Raw genomic sequence first — 27,027 nt, forward strand, 5'->3', positions numbered from 1 at the left:
AGGAAATCAAAGGTCAGACAATTTTGCAATAAATAATTTCCCCAAGACTATACAGGTACCAAGTTCTAAGGCAGAATTTGAACCCATACCTGATTGAAAGCTTTAACTTCTATGGTATAACTCAGGGGCTGGCCAACTTTCTAGAGATAGTACATATTTTAGGCTTTGTAGGCTCTATGGTCCCTGTTGCAACTAATGAATTCTGCTGTCTTTTATAGTTCAAAAGCACTAGAGATAATAAATAAATGAATAGGTGTGGCTGTGTTCCAATAAAACTTTATTTACAGAAACATGCGGCAGGTCAAATCAGGCCCATAGGCTGTCATTTGCTGAATCCTGGAATAAATGATTAATTTTAAATATGCTCACCCTGCACCAAAAGTTTGCTGCTTACAAAATTAAAAAGTTGCTACTTTTTCCACTTGGTCAAGAAACTATCCTGTTACTTGACCTTTTACATGTTAACAATGTATAATTCGTATTATAGATTTGTTCAGAAACCACCAAAGAAGCACACAAAATGTCTGACTTAAAAAAAAAAAAAAAAGACTGAGAGCAGAAAAATAAACTCATCTACCCATTCTTCTACTGCCACCCTCCCCAAGTACATAAATTCCTCACTTAAGAACTTCTTTATGATTGTTGAAAAAAAATTTTTTCTAAGAAAAATCATTGCTCTAGCAGGAGAAAATATCCTTTTCTTATATACTATCATCGCACACTATGTAGCCCATAAAGAGAACCTTCAAGTAATACTTGTAGATGATAGAATAATTTCATCTTCTTTAGTGAGCCACTGTTCCACAAGAATGCTTCCTTTATAATTGAATAGACTTGGCCATTCCCTCATGAATATTCACAAGGTTTCATGCAAAAATAGCTTTTTCTACATCAGTTCAAAGAACATTTACTGACCATCTACAATGACCTAAGCTTTGACTATAGCAGAAATGGATTCCTAATGACCTAACCTTAAAACAGTACCACAAGCATAGTAAGAGCCAAAGGCACACATGGGAAGTGATTATTTAGGCATAAACTGAAAGAATTAAGAGCACAGACACATGATGAAAGTTATAGATTCCACAGGGACTGAAGAATGAGCAGCTAGTTTCTGTAGGTTCTGTGATCTGTGAAAACATAGATTATCTATCTGCCAAAATGATTCTTCTTGAAGAACAATCAAAACAGAGGACTAAGCAACTTGTGAATTATTATATAAATGTGCCTTGGCAATCAATCAAGTCCAATGTCTGTCACTGGAGGAACCAAAGCCTTTAACTTAATTTTGTACAGGAGCAGAGAGCTATTTTCAGAGATTTCTTATGACACAGATGAACAGCCATAACCAATGTAATTTTATTATTAGACCATCACTATGTGCATGTTTTAATCCTTGCAGGTATAATCAAAACATCTCCAAGAAACATCAGATGTAATCAAGAAAACACTTACATGGGAAGCTAACAAACTGTCCATTAGATAATTTAAAACAAAACTTATATAACTCATGATCTTTTGCTTTATGAGGCTGAAAGGTGCTACTTTCTCAATCCCAGAACACTCTTGTATCTGCATTGGCTTTTGAAATACTGGAGGGATCAGATATTGAAAACCTGAAGCAGGTATAGGCAACACTGAGCCAAAACCCAAATGCAATTCAAAACATTTACCAAACTGCTAATGCATTTCTATATCACCTAGGATGAACCTGAAAATATCAAAGGACTCAAAATATAATTTTTAAAAATTTCATCCACGTATCTGATTAACCTTAGATACTCACCCATTCCCTTCTGGTTGGCATCGGGATACTTGCTATTTCTTTTCCAAATGTAGAAATTTTTCAGTAATGGAAGAGAAATTTGTTTATTCTCAGAAGCCTGATTCATGCTGTGCAGTGTGTGATGCCATAGTGATGTGTACCCTGAAGACTAATGGCACGTCTCCATTACTGTATTTTTCCCCAATTCAGGTACATTCGGTTTGTGACTTTTTCTTTTAAATTGGAACTTTCAATATTAAAATGTGCTTTGCTGAAGAATGTGGTCAACATTTTTTTTGGAATTCAAAACTTTAGTATGCTTTTTTTCTTTTTTGGAATTCAAATTACGTGTCTATTTATCCAATTATTGGAACAGAGGAGAGTAATGGATTTGTCTTTGCCAATGGAATGAATTACTTCACAAGATCTTTGAAAATATGTAAAGTTAAAATTTAGTAAAAGTATAGGCTTTGGAGTCATCTAGACTCCATCTATAAAATAACAAAACTTTAAAAAAGAAATACAAAATTATATGGATTGAATAATGTATGTAAAACATTTAGCACAGTGTCCAGAACATAAGTATTTAAAAAATTTAAAGAAATGAATGAAGCTGCAAATTTTATTTCAACTATTTGGAAATGTGATTTCAATGGGTTAGCTACCACTATAATTTCCATTTCAGAAATAATAAATTTGTGAGCTTCCAGGTTTAGAATTCTTGCTCCTCTAAAATCTGGTCTTTGTCCTTTCTGCTTTACTGCTTGTAACATTTCTTTGCCTGAGTGGACTCCCACGTCAGGAGCTACCATACTCCTGCCAATCCTATCAATTTCTCCACCCCAGGTTCTGCCAAAGGGGCTTTGAGTCATTTTGTTTCTCCACCTATATGCATCTTCTCTTTTTAGGAAGATTATAAACTTCCTGAAGGCAGAGGTCCCATTGGTGTATTTATCCTCTTGATCTTAGGAAGGTATCAAGCTCTAAAAATTTTTTATATCATCATAGTAACTGAGGTTATGTCATACTTCCACCAAGCCCTGAATAACACATTCCAAGCTTTCTAGAAAAAGAGTTTTGCTATCTACAAAATGGGAATAATATGACTGATTTGGCACAGATATATTCAGAATACACAATATGAATTCTTCACATTATTCAAGTATCTTAGAGTCCTGTCATAGCATCAATGTAAAGGAAAAGAGATAAAGTGAATATTTGTGCAAAAAAGCATATAACTATAGAAACATAGAAATGATATTTCTTACCTTCGCTCTCCATTGTATTCACCAAAAAAAGAGGTAGTTTCTCCACAAAAAAACCTTTATAGGATACTTAGTTTTTGGTACACTACTTCCCTACTTCAAATTATAATACTCTCTTTGTTCAACATTGGATCAATTTTAATGATGAGTGTTTAACCTATTCTCATATGCAAACAGGAAATATTTTAAAGTGGCTTCTTTTAAAACCACCTATACCAAAGCAACATAAACTCATTTAAAATAACATATTTCCAAGCAAGTACAAAAAAAAAGAGTAAATTCTCTGCAGACTGAGGCCTCATCTTTTATTTATCATCCTATGTATAACTATTTGTAAAATATGCCAGAAAGAACCATGAAATAAAAGGATGCTTTTTAAATTAACTGAATGCAGAGCAGGGAACATAATATAAAGACTATTACAAAGCATGAAAATACGCTGGAGTTAAATGTTTATACACATTTAAAGGTAAATAGAAACCTTTAATAAATATTGAATATGTTTGTTATGAAAATCATGAACAATTAATCCTGAGCAGGAGCACTGGAAAAGTAACTTAAACACATAAACATATGTCTATTCATGAGACACATTTACAGCTAATAAGATAAAAATATTTTCATATGTTATTTGAATAAAATGCAAAAATACAGAAATTCCTACTGAGTAGACATATTGTGTGCAACTTCTAGAAAACCCACTGTGGGGATTCATGAGGGTTCTACTGTGGTTTATGAAGCTGGACAATGGCAACTTTAAGCTGGTGACACAGAGATTAAGGAAATTATCAGGGATGACAGGTCACAGTGAGGAGACTAAAGCATTCACATATTTTTAATCTGGAGAAATAGATTTTTTAAATGAAACTCCTAAAAGAAAAAAAAAAACACAAACTGCTCTAGGGAGTCTGAAGAAAAAGCAGGTAGGGTCTATCAATATTCAGGATCATTCCTATGGTTGCTGTGTCAATACAAGTTTGAGAAGTAGTATTGAAAAGATGACCTTTAGACAAGTGAAACCAATTCCAACTATAAAATAAAAAGAAACAGTGAGGACAGTTGTCATTACAGGGAATCTGTGACACATCCATATAAGGGCTAACATTTTCTCTAAATCAAAATCACATTTCACAATACTAAATAGCTCAGGACTCCAACAATGAGATCTGCAGCAATTGTATTTTAGGCAAAGGAAAAGTTCTTGCTCAATTATTTTGACAGCACAGCCAAGAATAAGGTTTGCTAGCTTAAATCAGGTATGCAGTATATATCCTGCTATTGCAGTAGAAATAACCCAATTTGCGTGTGCACTGCTGAAAAAATGGCTGTAATATGATGTCTAGCTCTTTGAGTTTACAGTTGCCTCCCTTAGGCAATAATGCTCAGGTAAGGAGCACACCCCCCCACCCCCCCCACATGATGTCTAGATATTCCACATCTTACTTGGACAAAAAGCTCTGTTAATAAACTTTCTAAAAGTCAAGCAAAAACATACACCAAAGAGTATCCTAGGGTATGAAATTCTATTACCAATCTTACAATAATTTCAGGAACCGTGTGTTAACAAGGAAGTCCCTGATAATGCTTCCAAGTGCTGAGCCCCCACCCCTAATGAATTTGAATTTGTAGGTTTAGATGGATGGGACCTTGATCACAATTAGCAAATAACATTTAAGACGTTATTTTACAATTTCAAAAAAAGCAGCCTTTTGTTTACTCCTAGGACTCCTTAATGATATTCTGCTTTCATCTACCACAAAATGCTGAATGGTCAGTTTTTAATAATTTATCAGAATAACCTCGTTCTGATGTAAATCATCTTCCCTCTGTTGATTATGGTGAAGTCACAAATAACAACAATAATAATAAATGTCCAGGAGATCTACCTCTGAATTACAATTCTGAAGGGAGAGATATAGCACAGGAACACAGTGTTAAGAATTTTGGCACTGAAACTCACTAGTATATTCCTGACAGATAAACTGCTCTACTTTTCAAAAACATTACAGGGAAAATTCCAGCTACAATACACATGAAAGGACATTTCTGGAGGTTCGTTTCTAACACACAATTGCTTTGCACATGCATATGTACCCTCACTCTTTCACTAGAGATTAATGCCTTAGCTTACTATTGTTCCAACCTTTAAAACAATATTCTGCAGCAACACTACAACAGCTTCCGAATGCATTCCGAAAGAGCCACAGATCACACAAGCACAGATATCTTACCTGGGAAACCCCCTTGGACCATGGCTGTACCAGTGTTCCCTTCAGGGGATCTGCATTCCTGATAAACAGTCAGTGCTGGAAGCAGCTCAAATCCTCACCAGACTCTGTCCTCTCTCTCTTCTGCCGACCTTGGGCCTATTTTTTTTCTCCCCCTCAGATTTTATTCTCCTTAAGGGCAAGTTGTCAGTCTATTTCTATCATGAGAAACAATCAATTAAGCTAATTTCAAGCTACCACTCAAGCTAACAGTCACATCTGTCAGTAGGTAAAAGCTGCCTAGAAAAGTATGCCGGGAGAAGCAAAAATCCCTGGTTTCCAACATCTGACCCTCAGATGCTTCACACTGCCGGCTGTGGCACTCAGTTACCCTGCTCACATCGGGATGATTGCTCTATTCCAGAGCAGAAGGCAATATAAACACAACCATTTATTTTGTGGCCAGCTTCAATTAATATCATTTTAATGACCCAATTTCCCTGCTGAGAAATAGTTCAGCCCATTAGTTGCATCTTTCGAATGCGGATTAAAAGGAAACAGAGGTGGATTTTAGCCTTTCTGAAGTGAATGAAACAGTCATCAACTTACTGTCTCCTTATTGCTCACATCACTGAATCATTTTTATAACAAAGAAACTGGTGAACTGCACTGAACATGTGGTATCCCTGGTGAGATTCATTTCAGTCTCACTAACGTTTTAAATGTGCAGTCAAGATCCTGTTTAAGCAGTCAAGTCTTCAAGTTAGCTTTTCAGGGGGGAAAAATTATGAAAAGAATGGAAGCTTCAGAGAAATCATTAGAAAAATGATTGTGGTCTCCTTAACTTTTTAAAAATGCCTCATTGTACTTCCTACCTCCACCACAACAGAATAGAACCATATAGCCAATTGCAATTACTTCATGATTATCTATCAATTACTACAGTAATTGATAACCTTTCTTCCTGAAATGCAGAATACAAAGTCACCTACCTGATTATATGGATGAGTCATTTAAAATCAAGGACACCTAAACATAATTTAAATGCTTCTCAAAAGATCTTAAATAATACAATTTTTTATTTATAGTTACAATAAATACATCCAAATTCTATCAAAGGCTGAAGCTCTGGGAGTTTCCAGAATTAAAAATCCACTAAAAGAGAAAGCAACATTCACCTGTCTCCAATGATAGGACCAGAATAAGAATCCTACTTTACTTAATTATAAAGATAAAGGGTTTGGAAAGGATAATTAAATATAGGAAATGAGAAAAAGAATTTACATAAAAACTAAAAAAATTAAAACTTTATTTCTTAATCTTTCCTCTCTGGTTTTGCATTGTCAACAACAAGAAACAAAAGGAGAGACCAAATAAATCCATATATCTAGGGAAATGAACACAGAAATATTGCTAGAAGCCACTAACAAATGCTGTTTGCTGATTTGAGGTGAGCATTCTTTACATTCTTTAAATCCTTGATAATTGCTGTTGATTGTAGTGACATCTATTGGCAAGGTAGAGATCAACTAGAGTCCACAATGATACAAAAAAAAAAAAAAACCCAAAAATTTAAACCAAAAAAAAAAAAAAAAAAACCTACTAGTTGCTCAATAAATCTTTGTTGATCATGAGTCAGCTTCATGTTAAAAATTGGCATGGTGCACGCAGGAAGACCCTGAAAGGGAAAGTTTAAATATGGCCCTGAATATCAAATGAGACCTAGACTCATTCTTGATCTTGCAAATATCTAATTCTGTGACTCTGGGCAAAGTAATCAGTTCAGGGGCAGGTGATATCTTCGGATCCTTGTAAAATTAGACCAGATGAGTTTTAAGGTCCTGAGATCCCAGCACTATCAAGGAAGATATTAAGGATACTATTACTCCCTTCCTCAAAGTGATTTGCTTTTTGATCACCCTCTTCTTTTAACACAGACCTTTTTACAGTAAGTTTTAATTATCCTTTACAAATGTGATTCTTTAAAAACAACTTTATTTAGATATAATTGATGTATTATATTAGTTTTAGGTACACAACATGATGTTTTGATACTTGTATATATTGCAAAATGATCATCACAATAAGTCAACATTTATTACCATATATTACTGCAAAATCATGATGAAACTTTTAAGACCTGGGATCCCTGGGTGGCTCAGCGGTTTAGCGCCTGCCTTCGGCCCAGGGCCTGATCCTGGAGTCCCGGGATCGAGTCCCACATCAGGCTCCTTGCATGGAGCCTGCTTCTCCCTCTGCCTGTGCCTCTGGCTCTCTCTCTCTCTCTCTGTGTCTATCATGAATAAATAAAATCTTAAAAAAAAAAAAACTTTTAAGACCTATTCTTGGCAACTTTGAAATATACAATACAGGGCTATTAACAATAGTCCCCATGTTGTACATTATATCCCTAAGATTTTCTTTATAGCTGAAAGTTTGTACTCCTTCACCTAGAAATGTGATTCTTCAACTTAAAATTATGTTTAACTTTGAAATAATTTTAACAGGCCTTATTTAATAAAATTTACATATTAAATTCACCTGCTACAAGCATGTATTTCAATGATTTTCAGTTAGTTTGCAGATTTGTGTAACTATCACTATAATCCTGCTTTAGAGCATTTCTACCACCCTCGAAAAATTCCATCAAGCCCAATCCCAGCCCCAAATATAGGCAACCAATGACCTGTTTTTTAGAACTAAAAATCTGTTTTTTATGGACATCCTATGTAAATGTTATCATATGGTTGGTAGTCTTTTGCACTGGGCTTCCTTTACGAAGCATAATGGCTTACATACGTATTTTGCTTTTTTATTGCTAAGCAGCATTCCACTGTATGGATATATATTATGTCTACCAGTTGATGGACATTTGGCTAATCTTGTTTTGAATTATTATGAATAATGCTTCAATGAACGTCTGTGTAGGAGTCTTTGTGTGGACATATGTTTTCATTTCTCTTGGGTATATACCTAGAAGCAGAATTGTTAGATTATATGACAAACTTATGTGTAACTATTTTTTTTAAAGATTATATTTATTTATTCATGAGACACACACACACAGAGAGAGAGAGAGAGAGAGAGAGACAGAGACACAGGCAGAGGGAGAAGCAGGCTCCATGCAGGGAGCCCCATGCGGGACTCGATCCTGGGACTCCAGGATCACGCCCTGGGCTGAAGGCAGGCGCTAAACTGCTGAGCCACCCAGGTGTCCCTACTTAACTATTTTTGAGAGAGAGTATGCATGTACAGGTGCACACATGCACTAGGGAGGGAACGGGGAGAGGAGTAGAGAGAGGGAGAGACAGAATCTTAAGCAGGCTCCCTGCCCAGCCTGGAGCCCAACATGGGGCTCAGGGTCACAATCCTGATATCATGACCTGAGCTGAAATCAAGAGTCGGACACTTAACCAACTCAGCCATCCAGGCGCCCCATGTCTAACTTTTTAAGAAATAACCAAATTATTTTCCAAAATGGTTATACCCATTTTACATTCTCACCAGGAATGTATGAGGGTTCTAGTTGTAGTGCCCACCTTTTTCTTAAAACCATTTTTGTGAATGTGTAGTGGTTTTGATTTGTATTTCCCTAATAAAAATGTTGAGCATTTTTATGTGCTTATTAGCCATCTATCTATCTTCCTTGGTGAAATGTTATTTCGGTTTTGTCCATTTTTAAAAATTGGGTTGTTTTCTGGTTGAGCTGTAAAACTAAATGTTTTTTTTCTTCCAAACGTTTTTGTTATACAAAATTCAAGTGGATTAAACAAATTTGAAAGTAGATTCTCCTCAAAACTCCCTTCTCAAAGTAGTTGCTATACATACTTTTGTACTTTTTTCAATTAAAAAAATACTAAGGATTCTGCAATTTTCAGCTTTGGCTTCTGGAAAGCCAAAGATCTGAAAGACCTTGGAGGTCACTCAGGTCCCTCTGAACTCATGCAAGATCAGTGATCCCTGGACAGCATGGATTAACAATATAAAATAAACTGTGTATTAATGGCAATAACTCAAACAAGGTTGACGTTTTGATTTACTGTTAATTCCTAGGTTAGAATTCTTGATGTAACTTTGAGTGAAAAATTTATGTGCCTGATATGTTGAAATCCTCTCATTTGACTGAAGAATAAATGTTCATTACTAGAAGAGTAACCTACTACAAATAATTAAAGATAAGGGTGAAAGCTGCTAACATTTTATATTAAAAATTGAAATTTTCTAAAAGATTAAGTAGGAAAATATATTAACAGTTAATGTGAATATCAAGAAAATTAACTCTGTGAAGAACATTGTGACCTTTGTAAATCAACAAGTTCATAAATATTTAAATACTACAAGGAAGAATAAGAGAGATTAAGTCATGTCATAAACTTTGGAGGATTGTTTGGCAAGCTAGCACTCATATTAAAGTAATCTTTGAAGTTTTATATATATATATATTTTTTTACTATATATATATATTTAAAAGATTTTATTTACTTATTCATGAGAGACACAGAGAGAGAGAGGCAGAGACACAGGCAGAGGGAGAAGCAGGCTCCACGCACGGAGCACAACGTGGGACTCGATTCCAGGACTCCAGGATCACGCCCTGGGCTGAAGGCGACGCTAAACAGCGGAGCCACCGGGGTTACCCTGAAAGCTACATTTTTAATTCTCCTATATATTTTCCCACATTGGGAGCAATGAAGTAAAAGTAAAATGTCAATCCTGCAATGGTAAAAATTCCATCGGAAGAAAAATATTACAAAGTCATAAGCAAATACTTCTATGATAATTCTACTTTGAGTCCAAAGAAAATAAAGAGTAGAAAGAGAAAAACACTCAAAAAAAAGGAAGTACTCCAAAATGCCTTTCTCTTCCAGTGGTCTCAACTGAAAGTGGAAGAGTAATAGTGTCACAGCACATAATGGTGATCAGAGAGTATCCCAGTTGTACAGAGTTGTTTAATGATAATGTTAAAAAACTGGTAAACATTTAAAAAATTAAGCTATGGTAAGTTGTAGTAGAATTTTAATATATACATATGTGAGAAATTTTATTCTCTTTTTTTTTTTTTTAATTTTTAAAGTAGGCTCCACACCTAGTGTGGAGCCCAACATGGTGCTTCAACTCACTACCCTGAGATCAAGACCTGAGCTGAGATCAAGAGTTGGACACTTAACCGACTGAGCCACACAAGGGCCTGCAGAAATTTCATTCTGTAGTGGCAATATTTGGCAAACTCTGAAGAAGGTTTTAGTACTACTGATAATAATAAAGAGTAGTAGCCAATATCTCTGGAATACTTGATATGTGTCACTTCCTATATAAGGGTTTTACACACATTATCTCTTCTAGGCTCTCATAGCAACTCAGTGAAAGGAGTACTGTTAGTATCTCCATCTGATTCAAGTCAGATGACTACAAATGTTTAAAGACTAAGTGACTTAATCAAGGTTTTATTACATATTACTTAAATATAACATACACCGCTGGGAACCCCAGATGGTGCAGCGGTTTAGCGCCTGCCTTTGGCCCAGGGCGGGATCCTGGAGACCCAGGATCAAATCCCACGTCGGGCTCCCGGTGCATGGAGCCTGCTTCTCTCTCTGCCTATGTCTCTGCCTCTCTCTCTCTCTCTCTGTGACTATCATAAATAAATAAATTAATTAATTAAAAAAACAAACAAACAGGGATCCCTGGGTGGCACAGCGGTTTAGCGCCTGCCTTTGGCCCAGGGCGCGATCCTGGAGACCTGGGATCGAATCCCACGTCCGGCTCCCGGTGCATGGAGCCTGCTTCTCCCTCTGCCTATGTCTCTGCCTCTCTCTGTCTCTGTCTCTCTCTCTCTCTGTGACTATCATAAAAAAAAAAAATACACCGCTATAAGTGCCGTTAGCGAAAAATGCAGCAGGACACATCTTTGTAGGTATATACACATATACATATACAGACACATCTATTCACATGAGCAATGAATCCCTTAGGCTATTTCACTGGAAGCTGAATTATTCAATCAAAGAACATGCACATTTAAATTTTTTAACTGTGCTGCCAAATGGGTCTCCAGAAAGTGATACAGGAATTCATATTCCTGCAAACAGTAAATAAGTACTTCTATTTTTCTACAACCTCTCCAACAATCAGCAATATTAATTATGTTTTTTAATTAATATTTTAATTAATAGTTTAATTAATTTAAATTTAATTAGTTTTAATTAATAATTAATAACATATTAATTATGTTTTTATGTTAAAATCCTAAGTTATCTGGTAGGTTAAAAAATTTGATTAAATTACATATCTCTCATTATCAGTAAGGCCAAGAAGACTTTTCCTATATGTTGTGCAAATCTAGTTCTTGTTACACACTGTCTGATCTTTGCTTTTCTATTGATGTACATGTCTTTTTCTTCTGACATGTATATATATTTATGTATACATATATACATATTTTTTATTATCTCCTACTTTTCATACTCTATTTTTTATACATGGATAAATGATTTCTACATCAGGATATAAATTTTGTTGGAGAATGACCAAGAACATTTTGAATATTTATTGGTAGTCATATTGTTTAAAGACATATATTTATTGTTATAATTGTTTTCAATTTTTATGTAAGCAAACATGATTTTTTTCCTTTATAGTGTTAGTATAACAATATGAAAGGCCTTTCCTTGTACCAAGATTATGGTTTTCTAAATCTTACATAGACTTTTTATAGTATTATTATGGTTTCAGCTTTTAGAAGCAAACAATATTCAAAATTAAATTCTAATTTTATATTTCTCCCCCTAATTATCATATACCCCATCATTCATTGAATAATCAATCCTATTTCTATTTATTTTTAAAGATTTTACTTATTTGAGAGATAGAAAGAAAGTGAGAAAGAGCATAAACGGGGTGGGGGGAGGGAGAAGCAGTCTCACTGCTGAGCAGGAAGCCCAAAGCGGAACTTGATTCCAGGACCCCGGGATAATGATCTGAGCCAAAGGCAGATGCTTAACCGACTGAGCCACCTAAGCACCCCTATTTCTGCTATTTCAAAAAAGAACACTTTTTATGTTCTAAATTCTTGATACCTAGGTTTATTTCTTGACCATTTTTATTTGCAAATACAAAATGGATTTAATGAATTATATAGTAATGTGGATTATATCCCAAAAAAGCTCTTATTTTCTAAAAAGGCAACCCCTCTAAACTTACAAATATTGTGACTCTGAATAATTTGCTAATATATCACATTTTAGACGGTCTTAGCTAATATTATCCAATCTTTGAAAAAATGAAATAAAACAAAGTAAACCACAAAAATGCAAGATGTTAGTAATCTAATTTTTATTTGCATGGTGTAACTCAGGATAATTTTATTATGCTTCATAACCTGAATATATGCTTTTTACCAAATATTATATAACATATTAAAGTATTAAAAAACAGCTTTAAGAGGCCTTCAGTATGTAGTTCCATTCACATCTTTGCTATACCACTTAAAAGCCAAGTGTCAAAGAAGTCAATTATATTCTGAGTTTCTAGAACCTAATATGCATCAAGAGACATGTCTTTGTATGATTTCCACTGTTTCTTTATGATCACTTTCTTAGAGGTTACAAAAAAGTCATTCCAAAACCTTCTGCTCCCTGATGTTTAAAAATGTTGTTGAAAGAATGAATACCAACAGGTTAGGAAAACTGGGTGAAGTAAAAGCATTTAATATCAGGGATCAAAAGTGAACAATGCAGGACTTTTTAGAGATAGTAGCTTCTCTCCTTAGGGATCAATACTTTTACATAAGGTGAGGGGTGACATACTAGGAGAGAGAAGGCAAGCTGTTCTGGACAGAAGGCTCTGAAACTAGACAAATGGTGGAGCTCAGTGGAAAGGAGATCTCTAAAGCACTACAAGCACACCTGGATTTTCATCACACTCCCACCATCATGTGCAAGTCACATACCCTCAGTCATTAACTTGGCCAAAATACTGAGTTTCTATACTGTGCCAGGCCAAAACAGAGAGGATTCGTAGACTCATGGAACTTGTAGGATCGAGAAAGATATTAAACTAATAATCACATAAATAATCACATTTTGTTAAGTGCTATAAAAAAATACAAGAATATTTATTAGAATAAGGAGGCCAATAAGGAGGCCAGGTTTTCCAAAGAAGGTGAGATTAAGCTGAAATCAGCAGAAAAGATAAGATCTCCTTTCAAAGACTCTAATGTAAATCAAATGAGAAAGCATTTAAAGACTTGAAGAAAATGTCTGACACAGTAGGTACTCACTAAATTGTGATTACAACAATCTAGTTATTAAAATTGTGGCAACAAAAATGCAGAGGAAGCTACAAACATGGAAGAGATTGAAAATGAAGATTAATCTAGGAAGAGAAATAAAAACCAGAAATGAAGTATTAGTCTGGGGTAAGGACTTTATGAAAAATTGAGAATTTAAGGAAAAAGGTCAGCCTTCAGGAAGAAACACATTTGGTGTTGCACAAAAGATTTAAAGTGCTAGTGGAAAAAAGACATTGTGTATGTGTGTGTGTGTGTGTGTGTGTGTGTGTGTGTGTGTGTGTGTATATTGATACATATATATTTTTTAAATACATATATATACATACATATATATATATTTTTTAAAGATTCATTTGTTTCAGAGAGCATGGGGAGGGGCAGAGGGAGACGTTAGAAGGGAAGCAGACACCTCGCTGAGCACAAAGCCAGGATGCGGTACTTGATCTCACTCTGAGATCATGACCTGAGTGAAGATCAAGAGTTGATGCTTAACCAACTGACCGTGCCACCCAGGAGCCCCAACGTGGTATATTTCCAACAGCCAACTGGAACCAGGTCAGGATAACAGAGAGGTTATGGCTAAAAATGAAGATTTGAAAGTCACCATGTGATAGTGAACTGAGTGACACTTCATGCCCTCAGTGATCCTGAACTTTTGATAAGACTTTACAAATTTAAGTATTAAAGATTATTAGCATAAAGTGAAGTCTGAAGTTCTGCACCATTGGTAACCTCCCTTTGACAAATCCTGCAGGACTGATAAATGGTAGTTTTTCAACAGCTAGGCATTATGTAGATTATAAATCTTAATTAAAATTTAAGCACTTTTTGTTCAATTGATGGATACAGACTTCCTATAATTAGACAGCAAGATGTCATGAATTATGTCCAACTATGAAAGATAAGGGATCTATGATGCATATATCCATCATATACCACTTTCTATGCTATTTGTAACATTTAATTCTAACAAACTTTACAATCATTATTTTATCAAGTATTCCTTTTCTTCTTATCAGTTATATATTGCTAAGTTCAGTGATTACTCCCATGATTCTAACCTTCTCAACCTCTCAGTATCATCCCACATTTGGCTACTGAAGTTCAGTGACAAAACCCTTCTTGAAACACGTTCTTCTTTTAAACAGCCTAAGTCCACAGTCTCATGGAAATGTTTTATGCTAGGATGCTCCTCTGTTGGTCCACAAAGCTCATGCTGGGTTTGCTCCCCAAAGTAATAGTTAGTTGCTGTCTACACATCACGCCTAAACAAACTCACCACCTCCTATGATTTTGAATACCAGCTAGATCAATAGTTTCTAGAATATGATCTCTGGAAGGGAAGTATCACCATCGCCTGGGAAATTATTAGAAAGAGAAATTATCCAGTCCTCCCAGATGTAAAAAATCAGAAATTGGGAGTGGGCCCAGCAACTAGTGCTTTAACAAGCTCTTTTGTTGCTTTGGATAGCTCTGAAGTTTGAAAACCAGAGCTCTAGACTAGTGCTTTTCACACTGCATGTTGAGACTCATTAGTCAGTCAAGCAATAAACTGACTTACAAACAGAATTTTAAAAAATGAAACAGGGTGCCTGGGTGGCTCTGTCAGTTAAGCTCTGCCTTCAGCTCAAGTCAAGATTCCAGGGTCTTGGGATCAAGCCCTGCATGGCTTTGGGCTCCCTGCTCAGATTGCTTCTCCCTGTCCCTGTCTCTGTACCTCTGCCTCTGCCACTCCCCCTGCTTGTGCTTTCTCACTCTCCCTCGCAAATAAATAAATAAAATCTTAAAAAAAAAAAAGAATAGAAAAACAATAACATTCTTCATATGTTATAAAACTAAGTAGTATTAAAAAAAAAGTAGTATTCTGTGAAACCTTTTTTTAAAATTATATATGCATGTAAGTCTATGTGTACACATCTATACTTCATTGTTAAGTAAAATATAGGTTACTATGGATCACAATCTGAAAGAAAAAATCTGACCTATAGGAACAATCTTAAGCCAGCTGTTCGTATGTATGTCTGGTTCCTTCTGATCACTTTGGTCTTATTTTGGCCTTTCTTTCCCATTCCACTTAATGTCGACTCCTCCAAAGCATTTATTCTCACACTATGCTGTTTTATTTTATTTAAACTATTTATCAATATTTTAACTACCTTATTGTTTATAATCTTTCTCTCTGCTGGAATATAAGCTAATATGAAGAGAGATCTTGTGCCCTGCTATGTTCTTCCCAATACCTAGAACAATGTCTGCCCACCTATAATATCCACTCAATAAACATTTTCTGGCAGGATGAAGTTTATGAATAAGTAACTTACCAAAGTTCACCTAAGTCCGATTTTAACTGTACTTTAAAATTCTACGTATCCCATGTCTATGATCTAATACAATCACCACTTCCTGATGGGCCTAGGGCTTGGATTCCTGCCATCCCCTTCAAAGTCCTGGACCATGGGAGAGTTAGAAAATCATCCCTTCACAACTGTAAAAAGAAATACTTAGTTTTGTGACAATAAGAATCTGATAAAACAGTGAACCGATCTACTCTTAGTTTTGGATAGAGGAGCGGAGCACTCATTTAACAAGAGTTAAGAAACAAAGAAAAAGTCATGGGATCCCTTTCACAAAGAAATATAAAAAAGCTAGAGGCTTTAGGCTCACCTACATTTGAAATGTGAACTACCTAATAAATACTCCATACAGAAAAAAAAAAAAATACTCCATACAGTTTAAACTCTTCTAAAAAAGAGGTTAACAGTGAATTCAATGGCGGTAAAATGGGAAGGGAAAAGTATGCTAGGAAGGAAAAAATTAGGGAGCAAAGACAAATAGGAAGCCATACTCATAGCTCAAACATATTTGCTAGTGAATCTGTGAAATGTTATAGTTAGAAGATGATTTAGAATTAGAAGTGTTTTTCTGCCTGCAGTGTAAATCGGTGTCTTTCCTGAACCCCATGAATGTTGTGAATGTGTTTGTGCACATGTGTGAACACACATGAATATGACTGGACCTCTGGGGAAGGTGCTGCTACTATTCTATCCTATGGCCTCAAAGTGATATTCACTAGATATCCCCAAGTCCTTTGTACAGACCTCTGCAATAGTAAATGAGATTTAACTAATGGGAAGTATAGATGAGAGTGTAGGCTCTAGAGCCAGAGTATCTGGGTTTAAATTACATTTCTACTACTTTCTCACTGTGTAACCTTGGACATATTCCTTAATTTCTCTGAGCCTCAGTTTCTTTGTTCGTATAATTAGAGACTTCACAGGTCAGTATGTTGACTGAGTTAATAATACATAAAGGCCCGGCACATGGACACCAGTGTTGACAGCTATCACAATCCTTATACCAAACTCCTCATATGCTTTTCTGCTCAGAGCCTAACAATCCTATGAGGAAGGTTATCACACTCATCCCTTCCCCCTAGGGAAGTGTGTGAGCCATGAAGGGGTTAATTAACTTGTCCATGAATTCACAACTAAATGGAACTAGGATTAGAATACAATCTTAGTCACACACCTAAACCAGATTTCCTAGCAACTATGCAAATATGGGCATTCTAGCATCCCAGAAATTATGAATAACCAACGAGGTATCTCCACTCTGCTGCAGCTGTCCTAATACCTGTATCAGAACAAGGGATTATGTTACACGTGTGCATACACATATCAATCATGTCCATCATGTGTAACTCTGAAAGAGAGGTTGAGAACCAAGGCACTATAGCATATTTATCAAATTTTGTTCCGACACTTTTGTATCCTCCCTTCCAGGTTGGTGACCCCAACAAGAAAAAAGGAGCTATGTTTTATTTATTTCATAACAGACTTACTTAACACTGTTAGTAAAAAGCAGTTGGCTTTCAACAAAGATTTGCTGAATAAATGAAGAAAATAATGCATGAAAAAGGGTTCTATAAAACGAAAGTGCAAATCAATTTTTTACGAAGCCAATTAAATGATTATAAACATATCTATTTATATTTAAACTTACATACCTAACTACTAAATTTAGAAAAATATCAAGTTATAAAATCAACATAATAATTATTAGTAAGAGCTATAAGAATACTTGTTGAAATTTCACTATATGGCAGGCTAAAGGCTCTATCACCTTATTTTAATCTTTCCAACACCCCTCTCTAAAGGTAGAAACATGATTTTTATAGAAGAGGGCATGCTGAAGGTCATACACTAAGAAGTGCAACAGCCAGAATTTTAACTCTTTCGTTATCTATATCAAATTCTTTTTCTAAATTGTGGAGGGAACAAGATTATCTTTAAAAGAACATATGTATACTTATTTCATAAACTATAAAACCCATCCATTTAAATATATAATCCTGTAGATTTTACTATATTCACAAAATGTGCAATCATCATCACAATCTAATTTTAGGGTATTTTCATCCCCCAAAAGAAATTCTATGTAAAATAGCAATCAGATCTAACTATACTTCACATGCATAAAAGAAATGCAAATTCTTTTAAATAAAGCCTCCATTAAATATATGTATGAATGTATATTTGATACAGCTAATGCAAAGAAAATTATGAAAGGAATTCTAAAGGAGAAAATATGACTTGGTGGTTTTTCTAATTTTGCATTAGCAACATCACCATCAATTTGAATACAGCAAATAATCAAGAGCTGACATCCACATCTAACTTGGATTACTGTAGGCCAAACTGCAAGTTAAAGGACTTCTTAGCATTCCTGCATTCATAGCCAAATAGTAAAACTAGGAGGAAATGTAGATAAAATAGTGTAAGGCCTTTGATTATTTGCTGTGTATTAGTGTAAAGGAGGAAAGTTTAAGAAAATAAAGCCACAAAAGTTAAGGAGATGCAACATTTCCTTTTCAGCAATATATGCTTATACACATTTTCTAAGAACCTACAGCCTTGCATTTGATAATTGACAATACTCCCGAAAGCACAATTTAATAAATTCTGCATTCACTTCAAATAATGAAAAGAAACTCACTGTTAGTAAATGCATATTCTTCTTCATTTTCATCACTGTCATCAGACGGAGCTTTGTAAGGAGGCGGCAGTTTCATTGGAGGTGGAGGAGTTCCTTGTCTCTGGAAATGCAAAATTTGAGAGAAGGGTTAATTGCCTTTGCACAATCCTCGTCCTCAACGACAAACAGGATAAAAAGATAACCTGGAAATATTTTGATTGCATCCAACTTCAGTCACATAACAAGGATTGTAAAACAATTTATTTTCTTATATTTATTTTGTAAGTGACTCTGTGATGTAAGCACACCACTACAGAAAACAGGAATTCAAAAGCACAGCATTTAAGACTGTTGACCTGCCTGGAATAATGCATTCCTTTCCCCAGTGAGAAAGCCAATTATATATATTTTATTTACACTATTATGAACCAAATAATCCAAATGGAAGACATTTTAACATAAATGCAAAAACTATCCACTGTATTAATTCTACATTTACACTGTTCATTCAATTGTAGAAGGTACAGATTTCATTCTTTAAAAAAGAGTTGAATAAAAATAGTTGAAATACCAACGTTTTCTAAGAAAATATTCATCTGTAACTTAGAGTCAACACACATTTTACTGTTTTAAAAAAGAAAGAAATCAAAAAAAAAAAGAAAGAAATCTTTATAATGAATACTTTTGTACCTTTGTGTAACTACTCTTTAAATTTACACACCAAATGATACAGCACATAAACATTAACTAAAGTAGAACAAAACTCTATGATCAGATTACCTTCACAGAACGTAGAGATTTTCTTGAACACTGGGAAAAATAAAACATGCTAAAGTTTACAGAGATCCAAGCTGCTAAAAAGAACAGGAGCCGATAGACCTAAGCACTCCACAAATACCAAAATAACTGGATTAAGATTTGTTTTGCTACAGGACTTCAGAAGAGTACATTCAATTATGCTTTATATGACAAAACCACTAATGGCAGGATACACTCCAGTAAATGGACAATGACTGGTCCATTACAGAAAGCAGGCATGTAATAAATTCCTCCAAAGCAGAAAACACTCTCTGGGATCCATAAACAAAAACACACACCCAAATTTATTTAAGATAATGTCTAACTAATCAGAGCAGTACTTCATCTATACATAGAATATCCGAAAATCAATAAAACGCAGGAGTGATGAAGAGAAGACACCAAATATAAAATGCCTATTAAGCGACAAAAGAATACGGAAATGTGATCATGCTATGTCTTTATCCTTGCTTGGAAAACCTTAAAAGTGAGTTAAATGAAGAGTAAAAAAAGGCAAATTAATTACTTTCAGTAAACCTTTTCCTTAGAACCAGAACGTTGTAGGTCAAAGACAATACTTGGTACAACAGCCAGGTTTTACTACTGAGAGATGAATTCTCTTTAATGGGGTTTTCAAAATATATTTAAGAGGAAACTGTTTATACCACCAATTTATTAAAATAACTTCTACTGGCACTCTTGAAAAGAATATAGGATAAGCATGTCTTGGTCAGTGTAGAGTTTGAATGTGGGTTGCCATATACGTGGGACATCTTTCTACTGCACATGGGGGAAGGTTGTAGGCAGGGCCTGGTTCCCTCTGTGGCAATGAAGGCTGGAGCAAGGAACAAACAATATGGCCAAGTGAATATAATCTCCTTGAGGGCAGAGACCAACAGTGTGGTATTCTCAACTCTGTGAACAGGGCCTGGTACAAAACAGGCCTTCTTTAAATATATGTTGAATGAGCAAAACACTAGTTGTCAGTCATGCTAATTAGATCTTCTAACATATTGACTTTCAGAAAAATGACCATGGTGGAAAAGGTTCTTGTCCAATAGCAGTGCATATTAATTCTGACTGGTAGAGATGCAAATTATTTTAGTCCTGTAGAAAGGATAACTCCAAAGGTGATAGTTTTTATTGCCCTGTAAGATGTTAACTGGTTTTGTATCTAAATTTGAATCTAATTTAATGCAATCTTTCTTTGAACAATTAATAAATATTTCATTCTAATTCTCTCTGAACCAGACTAACCATCTTGTTGATTCCCTCGTTAAGGAGTTAAGTAAATAACTGTACATTTTGCATAATTTTATAGGTCACTTTTTTTTCTTAAATTATACTTTGTCAGTTATGGAAGTCCCACTGAGATGTTCAAGTAGACTCACCTTCCAGAACCAGTTAAACAGTGATGCCTGAAATAATGCAATTCATGAACTGCTTTAAGCCCACATATATGATTTCTTGGCACCCACAGTAAATCCTCAGTAACAACAGAACTTTGGCTTTTTGACTCTATTTCTCTCATTTCCAACCCTATGATTTTGTTTCTGATACTAAGCCAAGTTTGGTTCTGATATGCACTTGTGCTGTAAGCTATTTCCCATTAGTAGCAGCAATAAGTGGAGTTTGGTTTTATGGTCTGACAATTTAGTGGTATTTGAGAATCTATTATATATTGGTTCTAGAGGGATCTATTCTCTATAGGTTGAGCGACAACAGCAAATGTTAGTCTTTGTTTGCCTGTTGGGTGTTTTCTGTATGGCAGGTTATTTATTTATTTATTTATTTATTTATTTATTTATATTTTTATTATTTTTTATAGCAGGTCTTGAGTCCACTGGAAAGAGTAACTTTTTGACATATATACCAGTGGTTTTGTGCATTTTTATGACTACATTTGTTGTATGGCTAAAGCTACAGGATAGAAGCTGAAAGTGCACTGCGTATCTGAAAGTGAGAAAAGCCCTTACTTCTCACTGTGAAAAATATTTCCCTACCTTCAGATAGGTGCTAATAAATTGGAAAAAAATCTCTTTCTGATCCATTTGTAGAGATTAATAAGCATTATTTAAATCTAATATTCCCAGAGTTTTCTGAAAAATAGTAAAACTAAACTCATATTACCTTAGATATGACAGCCTTTTAATTAAAAACCAAAATCCCTTTTTACAGAAACCACTAACTCAGAAGCATTTTACAATCCAGATTCACAAAATCAAAGTGATTTGGTGATTTATGGGCAGCCCGGGTGGCTCAGCGGTTTAGCACTACCTTAGGTCCAGGGTGTGATCCTGGAGACACAGGATCAAGTCCCATGTCAGGCTCCCTGCATGGAGCCTGCTTCTCCCTCAGCCTGTGTCTCTGCCTCTCTTTGTCTCTCATGAATAAATAAATAAAATCTTTAAAAAAAAAAAAAAGTGATTTGGTGATTTAAATTTAGAAACAGCTATACATTCTCCCTGATATTCTTGATCTTATTGATGTGGTATATAAAGCAAGCAAAAATATGTAACACTATAAAAATATTTACACCAATGTTGCATGATCTCCACATTCCACATGTCTACATGCTGTTTATGTATGTATATATATATATATTATACTTTCTCTGATATATATATATATATATATCAGAGAATATCACAAATTTTACACATGGCAGATAATTATTAGCCAACTGTAAGACCCAGCTCAATGTGGAATATCATGATAGAACACTGTATTACCTGTTGGTGTTAAGAATAATCAGAGTTGGGGCACCTGGCTGGCTCAGGTCATGATCCTGGAATCTGGCAATTGAGCCCTGAGTACGGCTCCCTGCTCATTGGGGAGTCTGCTTCTCCCTCTGCCCCTCACCCCACTCATGCTTTCTCTCAAATAAACAAAAAGAATCTTTTTTTAAAAAAAGAATAATCAAAGAACACATCTTGTAACATTCTAAGTGCCACTACAAGGATCACAAGAAATCGTTTAATCTTTGCAAAAACCTTCATGAAGTTCTCCTTAGCCCCAAGCTCTAGCATGTCTAGAATTCTCACTTGAAATAGATGCATGTCTTCACATCAACCTTATGGAGGTATAATTTACATATAATAAAATGTACTCAATTTAAGTACTTATTTGGGATAGACACGTTTTAATAAGTTTAACATGACTGCCTTTTTAGGGACTATTATGTTTGGTGGGAGACAACACTTTCATTTCGGTTATACATAAAAAGAAAATGAAGAGAACTAACAGCAGGAGACTACTTCTCTGGGAATGAACATCTCCCAGTTGTCTGAGTGTCCATGACTCCTTTAAGACAAAGAGAATATGAAGTAACAATGAAGACAATTTTTAAATATATATTTTTAGGATTATTTATTTCTTTATTCATGAGAGACACACACACACAGAGAGAGAGGCAGAGACACAGGCAGAGTGAGATGCTGGCTCCCCACAGGGAGCCTGATGTTGGTCTCGATCCCAGGACCCCGGAATCACTACCTGAGCTAAAGGAAGATGCTCAACCGCTGAGCCACCCAGGCGTCCCTGAAGACAATTTTAGAAGGAAAATAATGAAGAGTTATGAGCAGTAGTTAATATTAGTAGATCTATGAATCCTGATGGCCTGTCATTTCACACTCCATGATGAAAAACAGCACAGAAAATAGTGAATTGAGAAAAACAAGAAAAAAAAAACTAGGAATTTATTCAAGACCTGTTTATGGATTTTTTAGGGGGGAGGGTAATTTAGTTTCTTAGTCACACTCTCCTAAAAAAAAAAAAAAAGATCTCCAGTCAAAATTTAGATTTCTAGCCTAAACCTCTCCTAGTAATTGGTTCCAGGTACTTTTTTTTTTAAGGTTTATTTACTTAATTTGGGGTGTGGGGGCGGCAAGCAAGTAGTGGGAGGAACAGAGGGAGACAGGAGAGAGAATCTCAAGCGGACTTGCTGCTGAGCAAGGGCACGCAGGTGCCCTGTTTCAGGTGTTTTTTATTGTCTGTCAGTAATTCTAAAGAACATGCACTGCCTTCATATTAAGGAAGAAATAATGCATAAAAGGAATCATTTCTAATGATGATACTTTTTAAAGAGATTTTAAAAGAGTTAATGTAATTTGTAACATCTGACTTTCCAATTTGGGAACATCCCTCTGCCTATGCTCCCCATAGTATCCTGGGCATGCTTCTATCATCATAATTATATTTGTTTATTTCACTACATGTCACATTCATCAGTGCACCTCTTGGAGTACTTCATCCAAGTACTTCATCATTCCAGAAGGTAGTATAGTGCTTGGCATGTCAACTATAATCTCAGACAAGAGACATAGTAAAGTACATTTTGTAACCACTGAATACTATAAAGTACATCTTGTAACCACTGGAAACATCATCCTGTAATAGAGCTGCAGATGCTGGTCTCTCATTGCAATCTTAACTCAGTGGTTAGCTTTTCTCTATACCACGGAATTCAGCTGGACAGTCTTTCAGGAGTTTTGGTATTACAGAGCTCTTACTGGATATTTTTTTATTTGAATGCAAATATCCTTGCTTTGTATTGAGATTTAATTTGGTTTAATGAAACAGGCCAAAGTTGATAAGAACCTATATTTATCTTTTTCCTTCCCAGGATCTTATGTGGAATTATCCTGAATCAACTAAATTACCTTGTCCCCAAAAGTAATTAAATTAGTAACCAGTTTATTCATCTGTGTGTGGTTATTATCAGCAGACGGATCTCTTGTCTGCTTCCTTTATATATCCTCAGACCGCTGCACAGTAGTAACTGCCACACTAAAGGTTTCCAATAGACACTGATGGATGCTCAGATCTTTGAATCAAGACATGAATTGACAAAATTCCAGCAATAGGATAGGCTAAATATTCTGAGAAATTCATCTTAACCACATAAAGATGACAGATAAAATTTCAAAAATGTGATTTTGTAACTTGTGACCGAAGCCAGAAACAACCATAAATCCTAAATCATAAGGTAAAGTGGGGCACAGGACCGTGGCACTTGCCCAGAGGGCATGTGCCAATTCCTGGTGACCTGAAGCCAGAGATTTTCTGTTTTGTTTTTAGGATCCTTTATTCATTCATCAGATATGTACTGTGTGTCAATTAGGTGCCAGGCAGTGTTTTGGGCAATGGAGATGAGAAAGATGAGCTCCTTGTCTTCATGGAGCTTCTTTTCGAGACCCTTTCAGATGCCACATTTTGTGGGTCTTCATATCTTGTCCCCAAATTACTTTAAGGTGGTAGTCACTGAATTCTACATTGTTTGCCTTGCCCCACTAGAATGTAAGCTCCAGGAGGCTAGGCAATTTTTGTCTTTAAAAACTTCATTGTGAGATACAGACACCAAAAAGTACACACATTTTAAAGTGCACATCATTACAATCAGGATAGTGATTATAATCATCAATCCCAAAAGTTTCTCCATGCCTCTTTTTAATCGCTCCTTCCTTGAATCTCCATTCTCTTGAACTACTAATCTCCTTTTTGTCAGCATAGGTTTTATTTTTCTAGGCATTTAATCCCTGTAAATAATGGCTGTTACCTCCAAAAGGCTGATAAAAATTTCTGCAAGTAATGACCTGGATACTGTACATAACCAATATTTCTACAAGCAATAATCATGGTCTTCCAGAATCTACATATTATCTGTGTCTACTAACAGTTGCCAAAATTAACTATAGAATCCTGAACACACTGCATATGCTACTGCTAATCTGATTATAATCTATGTGATTAAAATCTGAATTCAAAGAAGGTGGCCAACCAGGTTAAAACACAATTCTATAATTCAGTGAGGAATCTAATAATACGGGCGCCTGTGTGGCTCAGTGGTTGAGCATCTGTCTTTGGCTCAGGTCATGATCCCAGGGTCCTGGGATTGAGTCCCGCATCAGGCTCCCTCTAGGGAGCCTGTTTCTCACTCTGCCTGTGTCTCTGCCTCTCCCTCTGTGTCTCTCATGGATAAATAAATAAATAAAATCTGAAAAAAAAAAAAAAAAAGAAAGAAACTAATAATACTTTTCTTACAGTTTTCAAGAACCTTTCCCCGCTAATGTTTTGATTGATTCCTATGTACATGTCTGTAAATAAAGTTTTCCGAAGTGATCAATTCAGTTATAGTTTGGGTTTTTTTCCCCTTAAAACAGGGTGAAACCCACAATGGGTGAAGTTTAACAACAGATCAAACCCACCAACCCTTTGATCACAGAAGACAGTAAGAGTATTTCTTGGCCTTGGCTTGAGGTAGAAAAAAAAGAAAAAAGGTGTTTCATGAGAATTCCTTATAAGCCCAGGCTCCCTCTGGTTGGAGACCTGAATTCATTCTGTGTATGGCTCAAAATTTTCCAAGCCAAAAACCAGGCACATATGAAAATAAAGTGGTCATAGATTTAGTTATATTAGATGAAACAGATGTTAGGGCATTACTAAGTAATGCTACATATGAATAAAGATAAAAAAATTTTTTTAAGTTGTAGACATCTAATAAATTACTTGAAAAAATGTAAAATAAACCTGGAAAACTACATAAAAGAGACTAATTTTACTATCTAAATGGGAGATTGTTAGATTACCATGACCCAACACCCCCGGCCCACAAAACTGGTAAATATGTAGAATATCTGAATAACTTAATTAACTTGCTCTAGTGACTTTGTATATAAACCTATACCCATTAACTATTATGCTAGGAGTGCCAGCTGGCCAGTGGGTGCAGTGTGCAACTTCTGATCTCAGGGTTGTAAATTCGATCCCCATGTTGGGTGTAGAGATTATTTAAAAATAAAATCTTTAGGGGCAGCCCAGGTGGCTCAGCAGTTTAGCGCCACCTTCAGTCTATCTAGGGCATGATCCTGGAGACCCAGGATTGAGTCCTGCGTCGGGCTCCCTGTAGAGAGCCTGTTTCTCTGTCTGTGTCTCTGCCTCCCTCTCTCTGTGTGTCGTCTCTCATGAGTAAATAAATAAAATCTTAAAAAAAATTTTTTTTTTAAAGAGAAACTATTATGGTATTCTTTTAAATCATGGATATACATTTATAATAACTAAGAATGTGATAGGCCATAGGAAGTCTCAACTAATGTCAAAGAATATTACATAAACCACAATCTCTGATTATAATGGAAATAAGTTAGAATACTATAGGTTTTTAAAAAACATTCATGTGGAAATTTAAAAATATATTTCTAAACAAATATTGGTAAAAAGAAATCATGTAAGGACTAAAAAAACCTTAGTATTGAATAACAGATATTCAACGTAAAATCCTGGGATATAAAGAGGGACTTAGAAGAAAACGTACAATCATTTAATGATTATTTTAAAGAAAAGGAATGGCTAAAAATTAATAAACTCTACAACTATCTAAAGATTATGGTGGGGTGTGGAGTGAGGAGTAGAAGAAGAAAACCAGAGTAAGGCAATATAAAGATGAGGACAAAATTAAGCAGAACAAACATAATACAGAGATGACTAACAGAGTTGAAAAATTGAAACTTCAAAGAGAGGAATTATACACTTTGAAGCTAATATAATGTTGGGTCATACCCTAATAAAAATTTTTTTGAGAAATTAAGTGAAAATTGCCTTAAAAACTAAGAAAAAAAAGTTAAAAAAAAAACAATAACCCTATATTCACAATGAAAAAGAACTATGGACAGAGAATGTATAATTCAAGCTACGATGATAACTTTTATACCAACAAATGTAAAAAAATTA

The 27,027-nt window shown here is 35.2% G+C and overlaps 1 protein-coding gene across 6 annotated transcripts in view; it reads right to left on the reverse strand.

Annotated features, from left to right (window-relative positions):
• Positions 1-27,027, reverse strand: part of PATJ (PATJ crumbs cell polarity complex component) — a 356,206-nt gene that overhangs the window by 175,698 nt on the left and 153,481 nt on the right. For all 6 annotated transcript variants that reach the window (XM_038537344.1, XM_038537342.1, XM_038537341.1 and 3 more), the window contains exon 27: positions 18,523-18,622. In XM_038537344.1, the coding sequence (XP_038393272.1) occupies positions 18,523-18,622 (100 nt within the window). The remainder of the gene's footprint in view (positions 1-18,522; positions 18,623-27,027) is intronic.

Source organism: Canis lupus, chromosome 5, assembly GCF_011100685.1.
Source record: "Canis lupus familiaris isolate Mischka breed German Shepherd chromosome 5, alternate assembly UU_Cfam_GSD_1.0, whole genome shotgun sequence".
NCBI classification, from domain to species: Eukaryota; Metazoa; Chordata; class Mammalia; order Carnivora; family Canidae; genus Canis; species Canis lupus.